The sequence below is a fragment of the Engystomops pustulosus genome, chromosome 4, assembly GCF_040894005.1.
Source record: "Engystomops pustulosus chromosome 4, aEngPut4.maternal, whole genome shotgun sequence".
NCBI classification, from domain to species: Eukaryota; Metazoa; Chordata; class Amphibia; order Anura; family Leptodactylidae; genus Engystomops; species Engystomops pustulosus.
In genome coordinates, this window is record NC_092414.1 from 138,605,112 (window position 1) to 138,631,742 (window position 26,631).

Below are 26,631 nucleotides of genomic sequence, written 5' to 3' on the forward strand. Positions count from 1 at the left end.
ACGTGCGGCACCGTACCGTTCCGGCGGGCAACGGCAGTGCGAATGTAGCCTTAGGGTTGATTCACATGACCGCAGGGCAGCGCAAGGCCAGCGTCATAACACGGCGAAATATCATACATTCGCATATAGTATATTTCTCTGTGCGCGTTGCGGTGAGACGTGTTCTTACCGCAACATGGCCAGTTTTTGTCCCCATTACATTTGTGTGGATGTACCCTAAACTTGTAATGCAAGGAGATTAAAATATAGCCTATGAGGCTTTTCAGCTAAACCTAGTGTGAACATAGGCCTCTCTGATAGCAGTATAGGAGGAGTCCAGGGCCTGGTAGCTGCCCCTCTCAGCTATGCTGGAGCGCCTCCCGCTTGTTGGACCATCCCCGCCACACACCACTAGCACTGCCTTCAACAACTCCCCAGTTCCGTGTACTTCGCGCGCATGCGCAGAGGCAGCAGCGTTTTATCAATAGTGCGCAAGGGTGCTTCCTTTCGGTAGAACTCCGTCTCTGACGTCACTGCGCCGGAAGCTTCGCTCTCCGTGGCCCTCGGTGGCGTCGCTCCGCATACAAAGACAGGCCGCCGCCATCTTTTGTACAGGCCGGGCGGAGAGCTCGGGCCCCGGGCATGACCCCGCTGTCTCCTCGGGCCTCCGCCGGGCGGAAATGAGGCCAAGATGTCGGTGTCTGGGCTGAAGGCCGAGCTGCGACTCCTTGAGTCTATCTTCGGTAAAGAGCACGAAAGGTTCCGGATCATCAGCTGGAGACTGGACGAGCTGCACTGTGTGTTTATTCAGAGCACCGGAGGGGCCCTGACCATCCACTGCAACATTACGGTGTGTACCAAGAGGATGAGCACATCAGCTGCTAAGAGCCCGTACATACAGTGCGGCGCCATCCGCTGCGGTACCGGCTGTGCACGTACACAAGCTGCATTGTTGTGGTACCTCTGTACCGGCAGGGAATCTATCCTGTGATTTGTACCGGGGCACCGTATTTATATGTGCAGGGACAGCTGTTCAGGGCATCTGGTGCCATCAAAGATGGCAAACACTTGTGCTGTGCCAGTACGGGTCTAAGGGATCAAGCCAGGCTAGATCCATATCTGTTTTGGCAGAAGTTTGGTGTTGATCTATCACCTGTAGCCCTTCTCTGGCATCAGTTTATCCCACAGATATCTGATCTGTTGTTTCTAAATTTAGGACTGGGGAAGAGGGATGCAGGGTGTTACATTACATTTTGGGAAACAAAACATGGTAAATCCATGGGGCACAAGTCTATGTGGCTATTAGTGGATGTGGCTGCCCTCTGATCACAGATCTTATGTAGCTGATCTTGGAAGGGTGATGTTTACAGGAGCACAATCCAACCTGTGACTGATTTCTGCCATTGTCACTGTCATGGCGCAACTGACCCACTGAAAGTGCCCCTCTACCATAGTAGTAGAAAGAATTCTTAGAAAAAAATAACTGTTTTGCAAGTTTGATTCCAAAACATTTTTCCATGTTGTAATTGGTGAGACAGCGTTTATACTGCGGTATCTATCTTTATTTATATCACAAAGTCTGGAGTTATGAGAATCTCATATATATATATTTTTTTTTTTAATAGAACTAGAGATGGGGGCAGTGAAAGATGCATGGGAATGTGAGCTACAGGTGAAGATCCAGTTTCTGGTTGTCTTTACCTGCCTGTATCTTAGTCCAATAGCTCACAGAAGCACAAGTGCGATGAGAAAATAATTTATTGAATTGCATCTTTACATTGAAACCTGAACCATGGTTCTGGTTACTATACGCTCCCTATCTAGCCCTTCCAAAAGAGATGATTTACATTTCATATGCATATGACTTTTATAGGTCTATGCTTTTTATAGTTAAACAGGTGAGAGAATGCTACAAAGAGCTTTTCATATCCTACCTGAGGGGGCTGTTGGTGTAGTGGGGTAAAAGCTGGTGACAGATTGCCATTAACAGCTTTTCCTTATCATAATGCTGTATGTGTGAGTATGGAGGGAAAGGTCCTGTTCTCGTCATGAATCTAGCGGGCAGCTGAGCTGTTGTTCTGTTCCATGCCTGGCCTGCATTACTAGTGCACAGTCAACTCTGCTGCCCAGCATGACCCCCTTTACTCCCACTCGTGGTGACGATGTAAGGGGGGAAATAGCAATTCCCGGTAGCGCGCAGGAGTAGAAATTATTTCAGGGCTTGTATGTCAGAAAAGTGGTGTATAAGCCCTGCTAAATCAGCCCAACTAGGTACTGGGAAAAAATATAGGACCACTGAGGTTTTTTTTTTTGTAATGGTGTATACTTTTACCATCTGTATCATTGATTTATGTTAGAAAAATGCTTTCAAGGCAATGTGTTATTTTTTTTTTTTTTTTAAACTGTTATTTGTTAATATTTTTTAAAATATTTTGTGTAACAGAATTTAGTGATATACTTTACAGCATTCTCAAGGCCATAGGCAACAATATTTTGGAGCTGACACACTGAGATTTATGTAGTTTGCTGGCCATGCTGTGCAGATAGATGATCTGTGACGCCATCTATTGTCAAAAGATTTTTTTTTTTTTTCTACAGAGATGTTACCTGCTATGCTAAGCCATTCTGTCCTATGTGTCCTTGAGGTGACGGCTATATAGGAAACCCCTACAGCATAAAGTGTCTGCTCTATTAAGTGAAGAGTTCAGATACAGGCAGTCTCCTGACTTGGAGGCAACAACCCCTAGTTACAGACGGACATGGATGCTGGTAATTTACTGAACTTTAGCCCCAGGGTGCAATGATCAACTGTAAGAGTTATCAAAGGTGTCTGTAATAAAGCATTATTGTTAAGCTTTGTTACCAAAACAACACAAAATGCTGAATATCCAGTTGTCACTAAAAAAAAATTTGTGTGGAGTTAATTACAAAATATACCTATTCGGTGCAAATTCAACTTAAAGGACATCTATAACAGGATTACTGGTGGTAGTGTCCTAAAATGGCTGCTTGTTATGTGTAGGGGATTGGGGACAGTGTTTTATGTGTAATTTGAAGTTTTTATTGCTGAAATAACTTTCAGGCAGACGGCGTAGGGCATCTCTTGGCTTCCCCGGACTTTAATATATTCACAGATCGTAATTCCCCGTCCGGCAGCAGGAGGTGGCTTTCAGCTTGAATATAACAAAGTATGGGGAAGCTGAGAGGTATTTGGGCGCCGTCTGTCTGAGCACCTCCGGCACTTTTACAAAGTTATTACGTCGGCAATAAAAACTCCAAATTAAACATAAACTGTTCCCCATCCCTTAGACATAACGTGGTATGCAGAGATGTTTAAAGGAAATCTAGCATTTTGTTTTTATGCATTATGAAACAAACAACTGTCCTGGTGCTCTCCTCACCCTAATTATGCACTGTTTCAGCCTTGTCCTGCCCAGCATGAGCTGAGAATCATCACTGTGTTGTCCCTGAGAGGCAGAAGTAATCAATTGCTGCACCACCCCCCAGCTGCTGTGTAGGAGTCATCCAGCTCAGGTTGATTAGTCCTGTCTGGACAGTTCAGGAAGTTCCTGTGTATGTAAAAGTAATGTGTTTATCTACGGCAGCCAGGGCACCCAGCTATCCCAAGGTCCTGAATTTTATAATTGTTTTTGGAGCAAAACCGTGTGGCTCAGGGATTAAAGATGTTTCTACATCAGCGTAGCTACAGGTATTCTAAAGGTATGTTTGGTTCACAATGCATGAAAACAAATGGCAGATTTTCTTTAAATATCCGCTATATTGCTGTTGTACAATGCAGTGGTTTTTGTACTGGTTGAATCTGCCACAACATTTTTCATTTTAATTATTTATAAAGCTCCAATAACACATTTTCAAATATACAGCTAGTGACGGGTTCCCCTAGTGCAGTGATGGCGAACCTTTTAGAGCAGGGGTCTCAAACTCGCGGCCCGCGGGACAATATTTTGCGGCCCCCACCTGCATGGAGAGGGCAGGTCGCGCTGCATGGAGAGGGCTCACGGGCCGAGCCCTCTCCATAGCCGGTAAGTCTTTGCTGCATATTGCAGCAAAGGCTTACCGGTAACACCCGCGATCGGTGCTAGTACCGATCACGTGTGTTTTCACAGCGATGGCTGCCGGCAAAGCTTACCTGGGATCGCCGCTCCCCGTGACGTCATCGGGGGGCGGCGATCCGTCTCCATGGTAGCCTCGGGTCTTCCGAAGACCCGAGGCTATTTCGTTTTAACCCCTTCATTACAATGTGCTGATAGCACATTGTAATGAATGAGGAGGAAAATCCCCATATATTGCCATACTGTAGTATGGCAGTATATGATACTATCGATCAGACAACCTAGGGTTAAAGTACCCTAGGGAGTCTGAAAAATAGTATAAATAAAAATACAAAAAAGTTAAAAAAAAAAAAAAAAATGATAATAAAAAAACCTAAAATTTCAAATCACCCCCCTTTCCCTAGAACTGACATAAATATAAATAAACAGTAAAAATCATAAACCCATCAGGTATCGACGCGTCCGAAAATGCCCGATCTATCAAAATATGATAACGTTTTTTCAATGCGTTTAACCCTGTAACGGAAAATAGCGCCCAAAGTCAAAATGGCCATTTTGAAAAATATAAAAAATCTATAAAAAGTGATCAAAAGGTCGTACAGTCCTAAAAATGATATCATTGAAAATATTATCAAATTTCGCAAAAAATGACACCACCCACAGCTCCGTACACCAAAGTATGAAAAAGTTATTAGCGCCAGAAGTTGGCAAAATCAAAAAAATAATTTTTGTACAGGAGGTTTTAATTTTTGTAAAAAACATTATAAACCTATAACAAATTTGGTATCCCCTTAATCGTACCGACCCAAAGAATAAAGTAGACATGTCATTTGGGGCGCTCAGTGAAAGACGTAATATCCAAGCCCACAAGAAAATGGCGCAAATGCGGTTTTTTTCATCATTTTCATTGCATTTGGAATTTTTTTCCCGCTTCCAAGTACATGGCATGGAATATTAAATACCATCACTATGAAGTGCAATTTGTTACGCAGAAAACAAGCCGTCACACAGCTCTTTACGTGTAAAAATAAAAAAGTTATAGATTTTTGAAGGTGGGGAGTGAAAAATGGACATGAAAAAACAGGAAAGGGCCCGTAACCGGTTAATCCCCTTCCCTCCGGTACTTGAAGAAGATGAAGTCGCCGCTCTGAACGCACTTGGTGCAGGTCAGAGCGGCGACTTCATCTTCTTCGATGGGAGGCAAGTACCGGGGGGAGGGGGGGATCGAGTGTCCTGGGCTCAGTGCGGTAGGAGCTTGGGACCCCTCGGTGCACAGGACGCGTTCATAGAGAGAACACGTCTCCCAGCATGGGGCTTTCCTTGCGCTGGGAGACGCCATGACATTTGAATCTGAATAATGATATTTTGTAAGCGCATTTTGTGTGGAAAACTTGATGCGGCCCAGCCTTACCCAGAATCTACCTCCAGCGGCCCCCAGGTAAATTGAGTTTGAGACCCCTGCTTTAGAGGCTGAGTGCCCAAATTTCAACCAAAAGACGCTTATTTATTGCAAAGTGCCAGCACAGCAGTAATTTATTTCTGTTTGTTCTTTGACAATTTTTAATCGTTCAGCCTCCTAAAGACACCAACGCAGTTGATAGGAGGAGGGCAAATTCATCTATCATTGTAGATAGATTCTGCAGGAAGATTCTTTGAGTCCTGTCTGGTGAACTTCATGCTGGGGTGAAGGCCTGGGTGCCCACAGAGAGGCCTCAGAGTGCCGCCTCTGGCACCAGTGCCATAGGTTCGCCACCACTGCCCTAGTGCTTTAGTAAATGACACCATTTAGCTAAAAGTTGTTTCCCTCACATCCCCATAAATAAACTTTGTTATATTCCCTGGCATCAGAGGGGACATGGCCTGCCCCTCCTATCTACTCCTCCCCATGCCTTATGCCTCCTCATTATTCAGCAATTCATGTCATGGGCCAGGGTGATGTCGTTTAAGGTCCTATACCATTTACATTCCCATGTATGTATCTGATCACATGAAATTATTTTATGCCTCCATGGACTTCTACTCTTCCCCCCCCCCCCCCCCCCCAAAAAAAAAAAATCCTCCATGGAGACATGCTATGATTTCATGTGATCAGATGTGACTTTAGATGACATCACCCTGGTTACATGACTTGAATGTAACACAAGGCATGGTGTAAAAAGAAAAATTGATGCAATATTTTGTATCAGTAATTAGAGCTTTATATGTCTGTAGTTGAATGTTGGCAGATGAGGCCCTAAGTACAAGGAGGCAGAGCAGTGATTTGAAGAGACACCAAGCTGTCAGTCACAAGGGAGTTGGGGTTAACTGGCAGCCTGGAAGATAAGTCAAGAAAGCTAATTTGCATATAAGAAAAATGGCTGTAATTAAGGCACATTGTCTCACTGGCAGCTAATTTTAGGTGATATGAGGAGGATTTGTAATCCTTTACCAGCAGAAATTGTGGGTTTGGATGGTAAAATTCTGGTGAAAGGTCTTCTTTAAAGGACACCTGTCATCAGGTCTGTGTCACTAGTCCTGTCACCTCTTCCTGTTGGAGCAGCTCACAAGGATCCCATCCCAGCCTTTATCTAGTTATTTCATACATTAATCATTGTAAAATCATCTATTCTTTATTATTTAAATGAGGCTGGTCACATGGTCAGAGGCAGTGATGTCACCCCTGTTCCCCCTCCCCTCTCCTCCCCCTGCTCATGTCTATGTGTAATGTATAGTAAAGCATGGCTAGTGTGTGTGCTGCATCTGCTGACATGCTGCATCCTCCTAATATACAGGTGAGAGACACAGACATCAGCTACACATGAATCTGACATGTTCTGCTGTAACATGGCTGCCTGGAGCTGCTGTATCTCTCCTTTACACACACATGCACACACAGGCTGCAGGGGGCGCCAGCACCAGGAAGCACATCATTATACAGCCTCACATCATTATACAGGCTGTCAGTCAAGCACTGGGGGTGTGGCTGTGCCTCCCACTCATGAATAGAGTGGACAGCTTGAATATGCTAATGCTTCATTGGACATTTCACAGGTCATTTGCATACAGCTTTAGGACCTCATTGCTTAGGTTTACAGGCATGTAGAGGGACAATAAAGGGATAGAGGCAATGCTCTCTAATGGCGGTTTATGAAAATATATTTAGTTTAGGGGGGTTATTTTGCATGACGGGTTCTCTTTAATGACACAGCCTATAATGGCCTTCAGGACACAGCAGTTTTTTGTTTTTTCCCTGCTCAAATTCCAAAAGACATAACTTTAACCTTTGCACAGTTCACCATACAGTATAATAAATATGATAAAATTATTCTGTAGGTTAGCTTGATTAAGGAGACCCCAAACATATACAGGTTTTTTTTTTTATGTTTTCGGACTTTGGCAAATAAAACTTTTTAACCCCTTACCAACTTGTGACATAATACTACGCCACATGCCAGGCGTGGGTGCATGGAGAGGGCTCACGGGCCGGTAAGTCTTTGCTGCATATTGCAGCAAAGGCTTACCGGTAACACCTGCGATCGGTGCCAGCACTGATTGTGGGTGTTTTCCCGCTGATCGGCGGCCTCAAAAAGATATCGGCGTCTTTCTGAAGATCGTTGCTCCCTGTGACGTCATTGAGGAGCGGCGATCCATCGCAATGGAAGCCTCTGGTCTTCCGAAGACCCAAGGCTTCTTCAGGTTAACCCATTCATTACAATGTGCTATCATCACATTGTAATGAATAAGGAGTAAAATCCCCATATACAGGCAGTCCTCGGGTTACATACATGATAGGGTATGTAGGTTTGTTCTTAAGTTGAATTTGTATGTAAGTCGGAACTGTATATTTCCATAACGTCCCCCATGACGGCCCACTAGGAGGATGACCCTTGACCTCTGTAGGGACAGGAAGCAGAGAGGTTAAAAGCCTCCCCCCACATCCTCCCGCCAGTGTCTTCCTGTCCCTACAGGGGTCAGGTCAAGAGAGGGTCTCTCTCCTCCTAAGGGGGGGGGGGGACGTTTTGAAAAAAAAAAAAAAAAAAAAAACGGAGAAGGATCTCCATACTCACCAAGCCTTACCTGGGGTTACGCCGACTGCGGTCCAAGTTCCCCTCCGGACAGATCCTCGGTTAGCCCGGCGGCTGCGGGCTCTCCCTGGAAGTTATCTTCGTTCCGGCTGGCGTCCTCTCCGGCGGGCTGGTCACCAGACTCTCGCGCGGACGCAGGAAACTACGTTTCCCAGAATTCCCCCTGTTCGATGACGACTTCCGGTCGCGACCGGAAGTGACCGCGGACCGGGCGCGGGACGCAGTAGGAGCCACCGACAGGGGGATGGGCTCCCCATGCAGGTATTTAAATCCTCAAATAGCGGGTAGTCAGTTGGTCTGAGGTCTATGACTCGTTTTCTTCTTGGCCGGCCGTCCCAGACATCATAATGGCTGATGAGGCAGACTTGGGCCTACTCCACCCCCCGGTGCACGTGAGTGGTGCTGTATGGCAACATATACAACTGTTTTTTGTGTGAGCTCCAAGTCATTGTCTCCTTGCCTTCCTTCCCTAGGAGCAAGTTTCTAAGGGGAAAGGCAAGGAAGAGAAATCAGGAAAGGAAAAGAGTAGAGAAAAACCTGAAAAAAGCAGGATTCCTGTTAAAAAATGCAGTATGTGCTTCCGTACACTACTAGAGGGCTATAAGAAACCGATCTGCAGACTCTGCATAGAAGAATTCATGCGGGAGGAGAAAACGTCTTTTATGGACGAGCTTAAGTCCTTTATAGACGAGAAGGTGGTTTCTTCAGTGGCGGCGGCTACGCAGGGAGCCCCACCCCCACGTAAGAAAGCTCGGATAGTATCGGCTTCCTCCTCAGAGGAAGAAGAGGGGTGTATTTCAGACTCTCCCTCCTGCTCTCTGGCGGGAGACCAGGATCATCAGGATCGTGAGCAAGCAACATGTTCCCGCTACTTATTCCAAAATGAGGATCTGGACGATCTTCTGAAAGCTATGAGAGATACATTGAACCTCGAGGACGAGGAACCCCCTCTTTCTCGCGAAGATGAACTATTTGGGGGACTCAAAGCCAGGAAACAGCGTGTCTTTCCCCTCAATGATACCCTTAGGGGTCTAATTAGTCAGGAATGGAGAGACCCTGAGAGGAAAATCGCGGTCTCTAAGAATTTCAGGAAACGCTTAGTCTTCGACCCTGAAGAGTCAAAGGATTGGGACTCGTTCCCCAAAGTTGATGTACAGGTTTCCAAGGTCGCTAGGAAGATGGACCTGCCCTTTGAAGATTCGGCTCAGTTAAGAGACCCAATGGACAGGAAATCAGAAGCCCTTTTAAAGAAAGCGTGGGAAACTTCCATGCTAAGCCTAAAATCGAACTTAGGAGCCACTTCGGTAGCAAGAACACTATATTTCTGGCTGGGGAAATTAGAGTCCCATATCCGGGAGGGTACTCCCAGAGAAGACTTACTGGAAAGCATACCATTGTTAAGATCTGCTACTGCCTTCCTTGCTGACGCATCTGCCGAAGGAATAAGGTTTGCTGCAAAAGAAGGAGCTCTTACCAATGCCACCAGGAGGGCCTTATGGCTGAAACAGTGGAGCGGGGACATCCGCTCTAAATCCAAATTGTGCAGCATTCCTTTCTCCGGAGACTTTGTGTTCGGACCCGAATTGGACGCTATACTCGAAAAGGCGTCCGACAGAAAAAGGGGATTTCCAGAGTCCAAAACAGTACCCAAGAAATCTTCCTTTCGTCCTTTTAGGAACACCGGAGAGACTTACCGTGGCAAAGGTAAGCAAGGACGGTGGAGTTATCCCAAAGGAGGAAGGGGAAGGGGGTTCCTTTTCTCTAACCTCCCAGAGGGTCCAGGAAACAAGAAACAATGACGCCAGAGTGGGGGGGCGTCTCCTGGGATTCCTATCCCAGTGGACAAAGGTCACCTCGAATCCCTGGGTACTATCTATCTTGGAATCAGGCTACAGGATAGAATTCTCATCACCCCCCCCTTCTCCAAGGTTTGTCGCTCCCTTACCCTCTCCCTCTCATTCTACACATTCCTTCATTTGGCAGGAAGTGTTTCATCTAATCCACATGGGAGTGGTGGTGCCGGTCCCTCAAGAACAAGAAAAATTGGGATTCTACTCCCCGTTGTTCCTTGTCAAAAAACCAGACGGATCAAATCGCCTAATTATCAACTTGAAAGAGCTAAACCGCTTCATCGTTTACAGAAGATTTCGCATGGAGTCGGTAAGAACAGCTACCCAACTTATTCACACAGGCTCCTATATGTGCACTTTAGATCTAAAAGACGCATATTACCATGTACCTATTCACCCCTCATCTCAGAGATTCCTAAGATTCTCGGTTCTCTCTCCCGAGGGCTCTGTCTTACACTTTCAATTCCGTGCACTTCCATTCGGTATTTCATCGGCTCCAAGGGTCTTTACCAAGATCATGGTGGAGGTGGTAGCCTTTTTAAGACTACAAGACATATCAATCATCCCTTACCTAGACGATTTGCTAATTATAGGGAAAGACAAACAAAAACTAATCTTGGCAAGAGAGTCTTCCCTAAGAATTTTAACAGAGTTGGGGTGGTTAATCAACCTGAAAAAATCAAGTTTAGTACCCTCCACTCGAAAGACCTTTCTAGGGATCATTCTAGACTCAACTCACCAAATGTCTTTTCTTCCTCAGGAGAAAATATCCAACATAAGGCATCAGATTCGTTCATTCAGACGGAAGGACTCTGTACCAGTCAGACAGGCGATGAAGATCCTGGGGCTCCTCACAGCATGCCTACCTGCGGTCGCCTGGAGTCAGAGCCATACTCGGATCCTTCAGAGTTGGATCCTAACCTTCTGGAACAGGAAGTCTTCAGGTCTAGACAAGAAGATCCGGATTCCTTCCTTTGTAAAGAGGGACCTGCTGTGGTGGATGGAATCAAGGAACCTAGAGAAAGGAGTATGTTGGCACCACCTCCCAACCATCACCATAGTGACGGACGCAAGCAGCTCAGGCTGGGGAGCAATCCTTCCTTCCCACTACGAGCAGGGGTCCTGGACTCTAGCCCAAGCAAAAAGCAGCTCAAACTACAGGGAGTTAAGAGCGGTCTGGGAAGCGCTAAGATCGAACACAGCCTATCTGAGGGATCATCATATCCACATTCTCTCGGACAACGTCTCGACAGTGTCCTATTTAAGGAGACAAGGGGGTACAAGATCTCCAGTATTATCGAGTCTGGCTCGTACCATCTTCCAGTGGGCGGAAGAAAACATCCTTTCCATCTCTGCCACCCATTTGAAGGGATCCCTCAACAGAGAAGCGGATTATCTCAGCAGGAGAGAGATCCTACCGAACGAATGGTGTCTCAACCAGGAAATCTTCCTACATCTAACCAGCGTCTGGGGCATGCCCCAAATAGACCTATTCGCCACGAGGGAGAATTCAAAATGCCAACAATACTTCTCTCTGGAGGCCGGCGAGTCCAGAGATCACTTGGACGCGTTCAGCCATCGTTGGAGCGGAAGTCTTATGTATGCCTTTCCCCCAATTCCCCTAATTGCGAGAGTACTCAGGAAAATCTTGCTCGACCGGTCAAGGGTGATCCTGATCTGCCCAAACTGGCCAAAAAGAAGCTGGTACCCACTGCTGAGGTCCCTATCTGTCCAGCAACCCTTTATTCTACCGATTCAGAAGGACCTGCTATACCAAGGTCCGATTTTCCATCCCGATCCAGGAAGACTCCGTCTGGCGGCTTGGATCCTGAGTTCGAGTTCCTAAGGTCCCAAGGTCTCTCTCGGGCCGTAATAACTACGTTGAAGGCAAGTAGGAAAAAGGTTACTTTCGCCATATACCATAAGATATGGAAAAAGTTTGTGACCTTTTGTGGGGCTAATCCCCCCTCTCAGTCTAACCCAAATATTTTACAGGTACTAGACTTCCTGCAAAAAGGACTAGAAATTGGTCTTTCTACTAGCACTTTGAAAGTCCAAATTTCGGCTCTGAGCGCATTCTTCGACCAACCCCTGGCGGACCACAGGTGGGTCAAAAGATTTATTGCTGCTGCAAATAGAATTAGGCCTCAGGTTCTGAAACGGGTTCCCTCCTGGGATCTCTCCCTGGTTCTAGATGCTCTCTCCAGGCCTCCCTTTGAGCCTTTAAAAGACGCTAGTATAAAAAACCTAACCTTAAAAACTTCCTTATTAGTAGCTGTGACCTCAGCTAGAAGGCTGGGGGAACTCCAAGCCATTTCTATTAGAGAACCCTATATGTGTATTCTCCCTGACAGGATAACTTTGACTCTGGATCCAAGCTTTGTTCCTAAAGTGGCGTCCAGGTTTCACAAGAACCAAGAAATAATTCTTCCATCATTCTACGGGAATCCTTCTTCAAGCAAGGAATTGGAGTGGCATTCCCTGGATGTAAGGCGCTCGGTCTTAGAGTACTTAAAAGCTACGAAACCTTGGCGCAAAGATCACAATCTCTTTGTTCAGTTTCAGGGGAAGAACAAAGGGGTAAAGGCATCCAAAACCACGATCGCCAGATGGTTAAAGACTGCCATAGCCTCCTGTTACACAGAACAAGGGAAGGAAGTTCCTCCTAACCTTAAAGCCCATTCCACCAGAGCCATATCCGCCTCCTGGGCAGAGAAGAGGGGCGCTTCTCTTGAACAAATCTGCAGAGCCGCCACCTGGGTTTCTTCATCCACCTTTGCAAAACACTATCGGCTGGACTTACCCAACTCACAGGATCTCGCCTTCGGTCAGAAGGTTCTCCAGGCTGTGGTCCCACCCTAACTCTACTAATTTTGTAGATCTCCTAGTGGGCCGTCATGGGGGACGTTATGGAAATTGTGAATTAGACTCACCGGTAATTCGGTTTCCATCTAGTCCTCCATGACGGCCTATATATTTTTCCCTCCCATGTTTCTTTCACTTCTTTGAAAGTTCTGTATGTGATTCTAACAAGACAGAATAAAAATATGTTGTATCTTCCACTGGTGTAGTTATTTGGTAGACACTGGCGGGAGGATGTGGGGGGAGGCTTTTAACCTCTCTGCTTCCTGTCCCTACAGAGGTCAAGGGTCATCCTCCTAGTGGGCCGTCATGGAGGACTAGATGGAAACCGAATTACCGGTGAGTCTAATTCACAATTTTATCATTGTAATCCCAGCCAGAACTTTTTTGGTCTCTGTGACAATTGGATTTTAAAAATGTTGGATTGTCATAAGAATCAATATTAACACTAAATCTTCATTACAGACACATTTTATAACTGTTATAGCTGATTATTGTAGCCTAGGACTAAAGTACAATAAATTACCAATATCCAGAGGTCCGTTTGTAACTAGGGGTCGTATGTAAGTCGAGTGTTCTTATGTAGGGGACCGCCTGTACTGCCATTCTGTAGTATGGCAGTATATAATGGCATCGTAAAGACAACCTAAGGTTAAAGTACCCGAGGGAGTCTTAAAAAAAAAAAATAGTAAAAATAAAAAAAGTTAAAAATTATAATAAAAAAAACCTTAACTCAAATCACACACCCCCCCCCCCCTTTCCATAGAACTGATATAAATATAAACAGTAAAAATCATAAACACATTGGGAATTTTCGGACGCGGCGATACCTAATCTAAATATAACAATGGCTTTTCACTGCGTTTAACCCCGTAACGGAAAATCGCACCCCAAAGTCGAAAAAAAAATTCTTTAACCCCTTAATGCTCTGCACTGTAGCTCTACGGCGCAGAGGTATAAGGGATGTATGAAGAGGGCTCACAAGCTGAGTCCTCTTCATACAAAGGTGGGGTTTTTTGCATTTTGCAGAAAACCCCCACCGCTAATAACCGCGGTCGGTGCTTGCACCGATCGCGGCTATTAACCCTCTCAAAGTCGCCTGCGGCGTTTAAAAGACGGGCGCCGCCGTCTTTATTACGATCGCCGCGCCCCCGAACGTCATCGGGGGCGGCGATCGGTTACCATGGTAGCCTCGGGTCTTCTTTTGACACGAGGCTACATGGCTTATGCAGGTTCGTTACAATGAGCCAGCGGCTCATTGTAATGTATGACCTGCAAAAATGCCATATATTGCAATACAGAAGTATTGCAGTATATGGTAGGTTAATGTACCCTAGATGGTCTAAAAAATAGTGGAAAAAAAAAAAAGAAAAAAAGTTTAAAAAATAAAAAAATTTAATAAAATATTAAAAGTTCAAATCACCCCCCTTTCCCTAGAACGGATATAAAACATAATAAACAGTAAAAATCACAAACATATTAGGTATCGCCGCGTCCCAAAATGCCCGATCTATCAAAATATAAAAACTGTTACGGCCGACGGTGACCTCCGAGGCGGGAAATGGCGCCCAAATGTCCGAAATGCGACTTTTACACCTTTTTACATAACATAAAAAATGATCAAAATGTCGCACAGACCTCAAAATGGTAGAAATGAAAACGTCGCCTCATTTCACAAAAAATGACACCTCACACATCTCCGTGCGCCAAAGTATGAAAAGGTTATTAGCGTCAGATGGCAAAAAAAAAATTCTTTTTTTGTACACATTCGTTTAATTTTTGAAAATGTATTAAAACACAATAAAACCTATATAAATTTGGTATCACCGCGATCGCACCGAACCAAAGAATAAAGTAGGCTTGTTATTTGGAGCGAAGAGTGAAAGTCGTAAAAACTGAGCCCACAAGAACGTGACGCACGTGCTGTTTTTTTTTTTTTTAATTTTTCCAAATCTGGAATTTTTTTTCAGCTTCGCAGTACACGGCATGTTAAAATAAATTACATTACAGGAAAGTAAAATTTGTTACGCACAAAATAAGCCCTCACACAGGTCTGTACACGTAAAAATGAAAAAGTTATGGATTTTTGAAGTTGGAGAGCGAGAAATGAGCCGAAAAACCCAGCGTTCTTAAAGGAAACCTACCACTTGAAGTGGCAGGTTTCAGATGGAAATACCGGGCACCAGCTCCAGATCCAGAGCCGAGCCGGCATAAGCGCCGTGGCGGATATATCCGCCACTGAGCGCTAAGTCGCTGCGCTCCGTGGCGGATATATCCGCCACGGAGCGTGAAGGGGTTAAACTTTATAGCCGTCGCAGTGAGGTACGCGCTCGGCGCTTACCATGCGCGCGACCGTGCGCGACGGCTACATAGGAAGTGAAGGAGAGCCGCGCGCATGGTAAGCGCCGAGCGCGTACCTCCCTGCGCCGGCTATAAAGTTTAAAAAGTGTTTTAAACCGCGATACCGCGGTTTAAAATGCTAACAAAAATAAGCTCTGGCACCAGCTCAGCCTGAGCTAGTGCTCGGTATTGCCATCGGAAACCTGCCACTACAAGTGGTAGGTTTCCTTTAAGGGGTTAAAAGTGGTGGACAAAAGGACAAGTGGACTAGTAAACAAAAGGTTGTACAGTCCTAAAAATAACATTGTAAACGTCATCAAAAGCCGCAAAAAACGACACCTCCCAAAGCTCTGTACACCAAAGTATGAAAAAGATCTGCACATGGAAAAATAAAAGTTATATATTCTTGAAGGTGGGGAGTGAAAAATGAAAATTAAAAAATGAAAAAGGGCTGCGGCGTTAAGGGGTTAAAGGAAACATGCCTTTATAACCTGCAGGGTACAGCTCACAGCAGCTACGGTAGCTCCGCCTCCTCATACGATGGCGCGCAGCTGCTGCAAGGGATCAAGAGACTATTGGGGCATGGAGTGGCCGTAATTCCTGCTCCACGACATGGCTACTCCGCGCCTCAGCCTATTGATAAAATTTGCATACACATGAATTTAGATTTATGTTTGGGTCCACTACAATTTTAGCAAAATAAAGCATAGGGTTACGCTAGATTAGAGGAACCTGTCACCGGATCTACCTTATTAGACCGCATTAGCCTATGTATCGCCATCTTCTGATGGCTATAAGAAGCTATATTTTCTTGGCCAAGGGCACTACGCATGCGACAATACCAATTTGGGGGGGGGGGTGTATTTTTTTTTTTTTTTTTTTTTCCAATGCAAAATGATTATATATAGGGAATTGGTTGATTTTTGTGGTTCATTATTTTAACTTACTGATACCTTGATCCCTCATACAGTACATTGCAGTACAGAAATGCTGTAATTGTCATTGTTCTACTGACACTTTGCATTTTAGACAGTCATGGCAGGGGACCTTGTCCGTGAGGCCTTGTAATCTATATGGGAGGTTAGATGGAGACGTGAGGTGAGGGAGCAGAGAAGTTTTCGGAAGCTAAGAATATGGGGGAAACCCCCTCTGACATATTGGCTCAGGCATTGTTTGGTTGTATCTTTTTAATATATATCCTTATTTGATAACTCATAATTCCATCTGTTATTGGCTTGTGCAACCTGTTCTTCTATCCCCCTCTCGCTCTTTGGTCAAGTTGAGGTTGCATTTCCAATTGACCTTTTGAAGTGTGTGTGTGTGTGTGTGTGTGTGTGTGTTTGCCGTAATATATAAATGGTGACCCAAAAACCTCAATCATGTGAAATTTCTTGCTTATTGATGTAAAATACCACCTCCCTTCCCCCCCTTCTTCCAGGTTCAAATCTGCAAAAGGTAATTGGTAATTTGTGTCCTCTGGATGTTGTAACCTTCTAAATACATATTTTCATGTTTCTCTCTGATTAGGAATCCTATCCCTCTTCGGCACCAATATGGTTTGTGGAATCAGATGACCCAAATCTGACTTCTGTCTTGGAGCGTTTAGAGGATATTAAGAAAAGCAACACTCTGGTGAGTTTACCAGGAAAATGATAACAGAGGACATTTAACCCCTTAAGGACCAGGCCCTTTTTCATTTTTGCGTTTTTATTTTTCACTCCCCACCTTCAAAAATCTATAACTTTTTTATTTTTCCATGTACAGAGCTGTGTGATGGCTTATTTTCTGCGTAACAAATTGCACTTCGTAGTGATGGTATTAAATATTCCATGCCGTGTACTGGGAAGCGGGAAAAAAATTCTAAATGCAGTGAAAATTATGAAAAAACACATTTGTGCCATTTCTTGTGGGCTTGGTTTTTACAGCTTTCACTGTGCACCCTAAATGACATGTCTATTTCATTCATTGGGTCAATACGATCACGGGGATACCAAATTTGTAAAGGTTTTATAATGTTTTCATACATTTACAAAAATTAAAACCTCCTGTACAGAAAAAAAATTCATTTTGCCGTGTTCTTGCGCTAATAACTTTTTCATACTCTGGTGTATGGAGCTGTGGGTGGTGTCATTTTTTGCGACTTCTGATGACGTTTTCAATGCTTCTATTTTTAGGACTGTTCGACATTTTGATCACTTTTTATAGAATTTTTTCTATTTTTCAAAATGGCAAAAAAAATGCCATTTGCGACTTTGGGCGCTATTTTCCGCTACGGGGTTTAACGCAGTGAAAAACGGTTATTATATTTTGATCTGGCATTTTCGGACGCGGCGATACCTATTGTGTTTATGATTTTTACTGTTTATTTATATTTATATCAGTTCTAGGGAAAGGGGGGTGATTTGAATTTTTATGTTTTTTTAATATAATTTTTTTTTTTTTTACTTTTTTTAATTTATTTTTTTTACTATTTTACAGACTCCCTAGGGTACTTTAACCCTAGGTTGTCTGATTGATCCTACCATATACTGCCATACTACAGTATGGCAGTATATGGGGATTTTGCATACCATCTATTATAATGTGCAGGTCGCACATTATAATAGCCTCGATCATGACAGCCTGGAATCTTTGTGTGATCCCAGGCTGTCATGGCAACGGATCGCCGCTCCCCGGTGACGTCACGGGGAGTGACGATCGGAGCCAAGATGGCGGCGCCCACGCGCCGCCGGCTCTTTAATGCCGCCGGCAGCTTTGCCGGCGGCAATCAAAGGGTTAACACCCGCGATCGGTGCAAGCACCGATCGCGGGTGTTATCGACGGGCGTTTGCTTCATTATGAAGCAAATGCCCGGTGAGTATGAAGAGGGCTCAGCCTGTGAGCCCTCTTCATACTCCCCCATGCGCAGTAAGACGTAAGGGTACGTCTTATTGCGCTATGGGGTTAATAAACTACAGGAAACATGTAAAATGTACAAAAAAAAACCCTGCGGTTGTTACCTTTTAAATGTCCATACCTCTATAGCCGATGCTCTGGTGGTCCCTGCCGATCTTGTGTTTCCTAGAACAGTACTGTGCCTCTCCATCCACGTGATTTCTATAGCTAATGTACAGCAGTAGAGCACAACGACTAGGGATTTGACTGCAGGGGGTCACATGTTTTGTCTAAATACATCAGTGCTGGGCTTTAAATACCCCTCAAACTTTAGAATGTGTCCTTTCCATTCCAGAATTTGAGGCATGTTAAATAAAATCCAGATTCCCCAATAGGGTTGTGCAGGCATATACTTCTGCCTTATGTGACGTTCATTCAGGTGTTTTGGTGGATTAAGCAGAATGACAACCAGAAATTACTGTGTTTTACAATAGCACCCATGCATGAAACTGGGTGTTGCTTTGTTTTCTCTACAGTTGTCCTAAAGATATAAAGTTCACTGGGAAAGGAATAGCTGGGATAACTTATTGGTAGTTTGACACCTGGCACCCCCGCGATCACTATTGGGCTGCTACACTACAGACCCATCTTCAGTGTATTGGCCGGATGCCAGAATTGGATAAAGAATTCACAAAGTAAAATTGTTTGTGGCTATAGTCCTTGGTTAAAGATGCCATTTATTGGATAACTAAAAAGGTTGCTGACAATTGCAAGCTTTTAAGACTACTCAGATTTCTTAATCAGGGATAATATAATACGACATTTAAATATAATACAAATTTATACGCAAATGAACACAATGATGCTATAGAAAATCTCTCCACTGACCTGGTCATGTAACCCACATACTATCATCCTTGGAAAAAAGTTATGTACCCTACAAATACTCCATATCCAAACCCATATGTTGCTGCAGGCCATGATCTAAAATTTCACTTTCCAAAACGTCCTCCATGACGGCCCACTTGGAGGATGCCCCTTGACCTCTGTAGGGACAGGAAGCAGAGAGGTTAAAAGCCTCCCCCCCGCATCCTCCCGCCAGTGTCTTCCTGTCCCTACAGAGGGCAGGTAGAGAGGGTCTCTCTCTCCTCCAAGTGGGGGGGGAGGGACGTTTTTTCTTCTGCCAGAGGGCACTTACCTGGGGTTACGCCGGCCTATTGCAGGTCGTAGTTCCCCTCCGGATCGGGGTCACGGCTGGACCTTTCCCCGGAGGCTCCTCCCTGGCTCTGGTGGATCCGGGTCTTCCGTCTTCACCCGCGGCCGAGCCGGGCTTACGCGAGGACGCGCGGCGCCTGGGGGAACTTCCGTTCCCAGGCGTCCTTTGCGCTCCGTGACGACTTCCGGTCGCGACCGGAAGTAGGCCGAATAGTCACGGAGGACCGCTGCACTGCCACCTGCATGGGGGATGGGCTCCCCGATAAGGTATTTAACGGAGTGGGTTGCTAGTTTTGGCGTCCACTCGTAGTATTACAGTGTACTGTTGGTTGTGCCGTCCCAGACTTCCTTACTATGGCTGATGAGGCAGACTTGGGCCTACTCCACCCTTCTGGTCACGTAAGTGGTGCTGTATGGCATGGTCTTATGGTATCTATGATACATATTGAACCCCAAGTTAGTTAAATTTCCTCACCTTTCCCCCTTAGGATAAAGAGCAAGGGTCTAAGGGGAAAGGCAAAGAGGACAGACCTGAAAGGTCTGAGAAACCCAGCAAGTCCGATCGTTCTATCAAGAGTAGGACCCCTGCTAGGAAATGTAATATGTGTCTCCAGGTCTTGCCCGAATCGTACATAAAACCCATATGCAGACCCTGTATTGATGAATTTATGCGGACTGAAAAAGTTTCATTCATGGATGAGTTAAAATCCTTTATTGAAGATAAGGTGACAGCATCAGTGGCGTCAGCTACACAAAAAGATCCTCCTCCTAAAAAACCTAGACTGGCGGACATCTCTTCCTCAGATGAAGAAATCTATGATTCAGAGGGTCCGTCCTGTTCCCCGGCGGATACTGAGGAGCAAGACTCCCAGGACTTCAGTCAGCGATTGGATTCTCGTCACCTGTTTCAAATAGATGATCTGGATAACCTCTTGAAGGCAATCCGTGAAACTCTGAATATTGAAGAAGAGGTTCCTTGTATGTCTCGGGAGGACGAGTTGTTCGGGGGCCTAAGGGCTAAAAAGCAACGTGTTTTCCCGGTTAATGAAACCTTGAAAGGGTTAATTACAGAGGAATGGAAAGACCCAGAAAAGAAGATCCTAACTTCTAAGAGCTTTAAGAGACGCCTCGTCTTTGATCAAGAGGTCTCTAAAGTTTGGGACTCCGTTCCGAAAGTAGATGTGCAGGTGACGAAGGTGGTCAAAAAAACAGACCTTCCCTTTGAGGACTCCGCTCAGCTCAGGGATCCTATGGACCGAAAATCCGACGCACTTCTTAAAAAAGCCTGGGAGACGTCGATGCTTAGCTTAAAATCCAACATATCAGCCACATCCGTTGCAAGGACCCTCTACTTCTGGCTGAACGAACTGGAATCACATATTAGAAAAGGTACCCCCAGAGCATCCTTACTGGACAGCATTCCGCTCCTAAGATCCGCCAAGGCATTCCTAGCAGATGCCTCCGCCGAAGGTGTTCGCTTCGCTGCTAAAGAAGGAGCATTAACAAACGCAGCAAGAAGAGCCTTATGGCTGAAACAGTGGGGCGGCGATATACGATCAAAATCAAAACTCTGCAGCATCCCATTCACTGGTGATTTCGTTTTCGGTCCTGAGTTGGACAACATCCTAGAAAAAGCCTCAGACAAGAAGAAGGGGTTTCCAGAAAACAAAACACCCTCCAGGAAACCTTCCTTTCGTCCCTTCAAGAACCCTAAAGATTCCTTTCGCGGGAAAGGTAAACAGGGGCGCTGGAGCTACCCTAAGGGAGGCAGAGGTAGGGGGTTTCTGTTCTCCAATCCTCCAGACAACTCAGGGGGAAAGAAGCAATGACGCCAGAGTGGGGGGGCGTCTTCTACAGTTCATCACTAAGTGGACGAATATTACCTCAAATCCTTGGGTCTTGAACATTATCGGTTCCGGTTACAAAATAGAATTCAGCACCTACCCCCCCCCCTCAAGATTTGTTTCCCCATCATCCTATACTTCTCCTTCTACCCATTTTCTTATTTGGCAGGAGGTATCATCCCTCATTCATTCTGGAGTGGTGATTCCAGTTCCGCAGGACCAAGAAAAGTCGGGCTTCTACTCTCCACTATTCCTGGTCAAGAAACCAAACGGATCGAACAGGCTGATTATAAATTTAAAATCCCTAAACAACTTCATCACCTACAGGAGATTTCACATGGAATCGGTAAGATCCGCTACTCAGCTTATATATACCGACCACTATATGTGCACGATAGACCTTCGGGACGCCTACTACCACATTCCTATTCACCACTCCTCTCAAAAGTTCCTCAGATTTTCAGTCTTTTCTCCAGAGGGTTCTATCCTCCACTTTCAATTCCGGGCTCTACCCTTTGGTATTTCTTCAGCTCCGAGAGTTTTTACAAAAATCATGGTGGAGGTTGTTGCTTTCCTGAGGCTACAGAGGGTGTCTATTGTACCATATTTAGACGACCTTCTGATTATAGGGAAGAACAGATCAGACCTTATTACAGCAAGAGATTTTACCATGAGGAAACTCTCAGATCTGGGGTGGATAATCAACACCCAAAAATCCGATCTGTCTCCCTCCACTCACAAGAAATTCCTAGGGGTAATATTGAACTCTACTCTCATGATGTCCTTTCTCCCTCAGGAAAAAGCCGACGGGTTAAGACTCCAGATCCGCTCCTTCAGGAGGAAGACCTCCGTTACAATCAGAGGAGCAATGAAAATCCTGGGTCTCCTCACGGCCTGCATTTCATCTGTAGCTTGGAGCCAGAGCCATTGTCGCACTCTGCAAAGCTGGATTCTCTGTTCTTGGGACCGGAGAACCTCGGGATTGGACAGAAAAGTCATCATTCCATCCTCGGTAAAAAGAGATCTGCAATGGTGGTTGAGAGCAAAGCATCTGGAGAAAGGGGTTGCCTGGCACTGCCTTCCGTGTCTGACCATCATGATCGACGCAAGCAGTCTGGGCTGGGGAGCAGTCTTCCCTTCGCATTACGCCCAGGGACCCTGGACCCCTTCACTTGCAAAGAAACCATCAAACTATCGGGAACTGCGAGCCGTCTGGGAAGCCTTAGGGTCCAACCCTCTTCTAGTGAAGAATCGGCATGTCCATATCCTAACAGACAACACCACGGCAGTGTCTTACATAAGGCGACAAGGAGGTACGAGGTCAGTAGCTCTTTCCTCCCTGACTCGCACCATCTTTTCCTGGGCAGAAGAGAACCTACTCTCTCTTTCTGCAACTCACCTAAGAGGAGTTCTGAATACGGAGGCAGACTTCCTCAGCAGGACAGTGATTTCTCCCAACGAATGGTGCTTAAATCAGGAAATCTTCAGCCAGTTGACAAAGCTCTGGGGCACTCCGCGAGTCGACTTATTCGCCACAAGGGAGAACTCAATGTGTCACCTATACTTCTCTCTGGAGGCAAGGGAGCCGAAGGATCGACTAGACGCCTTCAGTCATCCATGGACCGAACCTCTCTCCTACGCCTTTCCCCCTATTCCCTTGGTCGCAAGGGTCCTCAGGAAGATCCTTATGGACCAGGCAAGGGTAATACTCATCTGCCCGAACTGGCCAAAAAAGGGCTGGTACCCTCTGCTGACATCCCTGGCCATCCAACAACCAGTGATATTGCCTCCAAGGAAGGATCTTCTGCGTCAGGGTCCTATCTTGCATCCAGACCCGGAGAAACTACAATTGGCGGCTTGGATCCTGAGTCCGACTTTTTAAGATCACAGGGCCTTTCCAGAGCGGTGGTAACCACACTTAAGGCAAGTAGGAAAAAAGTTACTTTTAACATATATCACAAAATTTGGAAGAAATTTGTGTCTTTCTGTGGGGATGATCCTCCATCTCAACTCAACCCAAATATTTTCCAGATCCTGGACTTTCTTCAGAAGGGCCTGGAATTGGGCCTATCCACTAGCACCTTGAAGGTGCAGGTCTCGGCCTTGGGAGCCTTTTTCGATTTCCCCTTGGCGGACCACAGGTGGGTCAAGCGTTTTATCTCGGCCTCCTCCAGAATCAGACCTCAGGTTCTCAGGAGGACCCCTACGTGGGATCTCACCCTAGTGTTAGACGCTCTTTCCAGACCTCCTTTCGAACCTCTGGAGAGTTCTGGCATTAAAAATTTAACGCTAAAAACTACTCTACTGATTGCTGTTACCACAGCCAAGAGGTTGGGGGAGCTCCAGGCTATTTCCATCAGGGAACCCTATATGCGCATTCTTCCTGACTGTATTGTTCTTACTCTAGACCCCGGGTTCGTTCCCAAAGTGGTATCAGATTTCCACCGGAACCAGGAGATTACCCTCCCGTCCTTCTACGAGAATCCTTCTTCTAATGACGAAGCCTCATGGCATCTTCTAGACGTAAGACGGGTTGTACTAGCTTATCTGCAGGCTACAGAACCCTGGCGCATTGATCATAACTTATTTATTCAATTCCAGGGGAAAAATAAGGGGAGAAAAGCTTCCAAGATCTCGATAGCAAGATGGCTTAAGTCGGCCATTTCCACATGCTATACCTTGCAAGGGAAGGAAGTTCCTTCTAATCTAAAGGCTCATTCCACCAGGGCTATGTCAGCCTCCTGGGCCGAAAGAAGAGGCGCATCACTTGAGCAGATCTGCAAAGCGGCCACCTGGGCGTCAACATCTACATTCATTAAACACTATCGTCTGGATTTACCAAGTTCGCAGGACCTCTCCTTTGGAAGGAAGGTTCTACAGGCAGTCATCCCACCCTAGAGTTTCTACTAATTTGGTAGATCTCCAAGTGGGCCGTCATGGAGGACGTTTTGGAAATGGTGAATTAGTACTCACCGGTAATTCGGTTTCCATCTAGTCCTCCATGACGGCCTATATATTTTCCCTCCCTATGGTTTTGCTGTACCATAAGATGTATGTGAATATTTAACATACAAATAAAAAATTTTTTTCGTTACCTTCCACCGGTGTAGTTATTTGGTAGACACTGGCGGGAGGATGCGGGGGGGAGGCTTTTAACCTCTCGGCTTCCTGTCCCTACAGAGGTCAAGGGGCATCCTCCAAGTGGGCCGTCATGGAGGACTAGATGGAAACCGAATTACCGGTGAGTACTAATTCACCATTTTTCATGCAGCTGCTGCATTTTCTGTAGTCCTCCTTTATAGTATATCCGCCCCTTACACACACACACACCTACACTCACCGGCCACTTTATTAGGTACACTTGTCCAACTGCTCGTTAACACTTAATTTTTAATCATCCAATCCCTTGGCGGCAACTCAGTGCATTTAGGCATGTAGACATGGTCAAGACAATCTCCTGCAGTTCAAACCGAGCATCAGTATGGGGAAGAAAGGTGATTTGAGTGCCTTTGAACGTGGCATGGTTGTTGGTGCCAGGAGGGCTGGTCTGAGTATTTCAGAAACTGCTGATCTACTGGGATTTTCACGCACAACCATCTCTAGGGTTTACAGAGAATGGTCCGAAAAAGAAAAAACATCCAGTGAGCGGCAGTTCTGTGGGCGGAAATGCCTTGTTGATGCCAAAGGTCAGAGGAGAATGGGCAGACTGGTTCGAGCTGATAGAAAGGCAACAGTGACTCAAATCACCACCCGTTACAACCAAGGTAGGCAGAAGAGCATCTCTGAACGCACAGTATGTCGAACTTTGAGGCAAATGGGCTACAGCAGCAGAAGACCACACCGGGTGCCACTCCTTTCAGCTAAGAACAGGAAACTGAGGCTACAATTTGCACAAACTCATCGAAATTGGACAGTAGAAGATTTAAAAAACGTTGCCTGGTTTGATGAGTCTCGATTTCTGCTGCGACATTCGGGTGGTAGGGTTAGAATTTGGCGTCAACAACATGAAAGCATGGATCCATCCTGCCTTGTATCAACGGTTCAGGCTGGTGGTGGTGGTGTCATGGTGTGAGGAATATTTTCTTGGCACTCTTTGGGCCCCTTGGTACCAATTGAGCATTGTTGTAACACCACAGCCTACCTGAGTATTGTTGCTGACCATGTCCATCCCTTTATGACCACTATGTACCCAACATCTGATGGCTACTTTCATCAGGATAATGCGCCATGTCATAAAGCTGGAATCATCTCAGACTGGTTTCTTGAACATGACAATGAGTTCACTGTACTCAAATGGCCTCCACAGTCACCAGATCTCAATCCAATAGAGCATCTTTGGGATGTGGTGGAACGGGAGATTTGCATCATGGATGTGCAGCTGACAAATCTGCGGCAACTGTGTGATGCCATCATGTCAATATGGACCAAAATCTCTGATGAATGCTTCCAGCACCTTGTTGAATCTATGCCACGAAGAATTGAGGCAGTTCTGAAGGCAAAAGGGGGTCCAACCCGTTACTAGCATGGTGTACCTAATAAAGTGGCCAGTGAGTGTATATTGTCCCCTTGTTTTTGGCCTTTTTAAAATATACCGTATATACTCGAGGCACCTAATTTTACCACAAAAAAAAACCTGGGAAAGCTTATTGACTCTTGTAGACGCCTTGGGTGGGAAAGGCGGCCTCCCCTCACTGGTGACCTGGCCAGCGGTGGCCTCTCCGTACAAACTTGCCTCCAGCTTCCTATTCTTACGGCTTCCCAGCAGAGTGGGCAGAGGCACGTCTATGCGCTTTGCCTGCTTCCACAGCTGGTGACACCTCCACATGGTAGCATCTGCGCTGGAACAGTGCATAGATGATCCTCTGTCTACACAACTGGGAAAACTTAAGAGGAGGAGCTGCATGGAGTGCCGGAGGCAAGACCTAAGGTAGTTATTTTTAGGGGTTGTCCTAGACTAATTAAAAAAACATAAGGTGGCCGGTAGGGGACCGCTTAAAAAAATAAAGATGTACATACCTTCCAGTGCCCTCCGGTCGTCCCGCGCTGCTGTCGCTCCTGTCCATGCTCCATGTAAACAAACATGGCCGTGGGAGCAGTGCTGGACCCGCCCACCCGTGCCTTTTCATGCCATTGTATATGCGGGGCGGCTGGGTATTGGGTCCGTAGGAAAGCTGAGTCCAGCACTGCTCCCGGGGCCATGTTTGTTTACATGGCGCACGGACCGGAGCGACAGTAGCGCGGGACTCCCCGAGGGCGCCGGAAGGTAAGTACATCTTTATTTTTAAGCAGTCTCCTACCGGCCACCTTATGTTTTTTAATTGGTCTCGGACAACCCCTTTTAAGTTCTTTCACCACAGCTGGTCTTTGGAACCTCAGCTATAGATGAAACAAGTGATAAGAAACAGAACAATAAATGCAAAGCGAAAAGTACATACTTATGGAATATTGTAACACTTGGGGGAGTAAGTTAGTTGTATTGTGTTATAATTAACATAAGAACTATGGCTGTGATGACCTTACCGAGTCTGAG

General features: G+C 45.7%; 2 protein-coding genes across 4 annotated transcripts in view; both read left to right on the forward strand.

The window, feature by feature from the left end:
* Positions 1–425: 425 nt before the first annotated feature.
* UBE2Q2 (ubiquitin conjugating enzyme E2 Q2) overlaps positions 426–26,631 on the forward strand; it is a 37,941-nt gene continuing 11,735 nt past the window's right edge. The window contains exons 1-2 of the mRNA XM_072147675.1: positions 426–829; positions 16,696–16,800. Of these exons, the coding sequence (XP_072003776.1) occupies positions 671–829; positions 16,696–16,800 (264 nt within the window). The 5' untranslated portion in view covers positions 426–670. The remainder of the gene's footprint in view (positions 830–16,695; positions 16,801–26,631) is intronic.
* LOC140127239 (uncharacterized) lies at positions 10,825–13,383 on the forward strand. 3 transcript variants are annotated; one of them, XM_072147670.1, is made up of 2 exons: positions 10,825–12,453; positions 12,526–13,383. In XM_072147670.1, exons 1-2 carry the CDS (start codon positions 10,825–10,827, stop codon positions 12,826–12,828), a joined length of 1,932 nt encoding a protein of 643 aa, XP_072003771.1. In that variant the 3' UTR covers positions 12,829–13,383. The 3 variants fall into 3 exon arrangements, with proteins under 3 accessions (XP_072003771.1, XP_072003772.1, XP_072003773.1); XM_072147671.1 differs by having other exon boundaries at positions 10,825–11,853; positions 11,962–13,383; XM_072147672.1 differs by having other exon boundaries at positions 10,825–12,071; positions 12,321–13,163.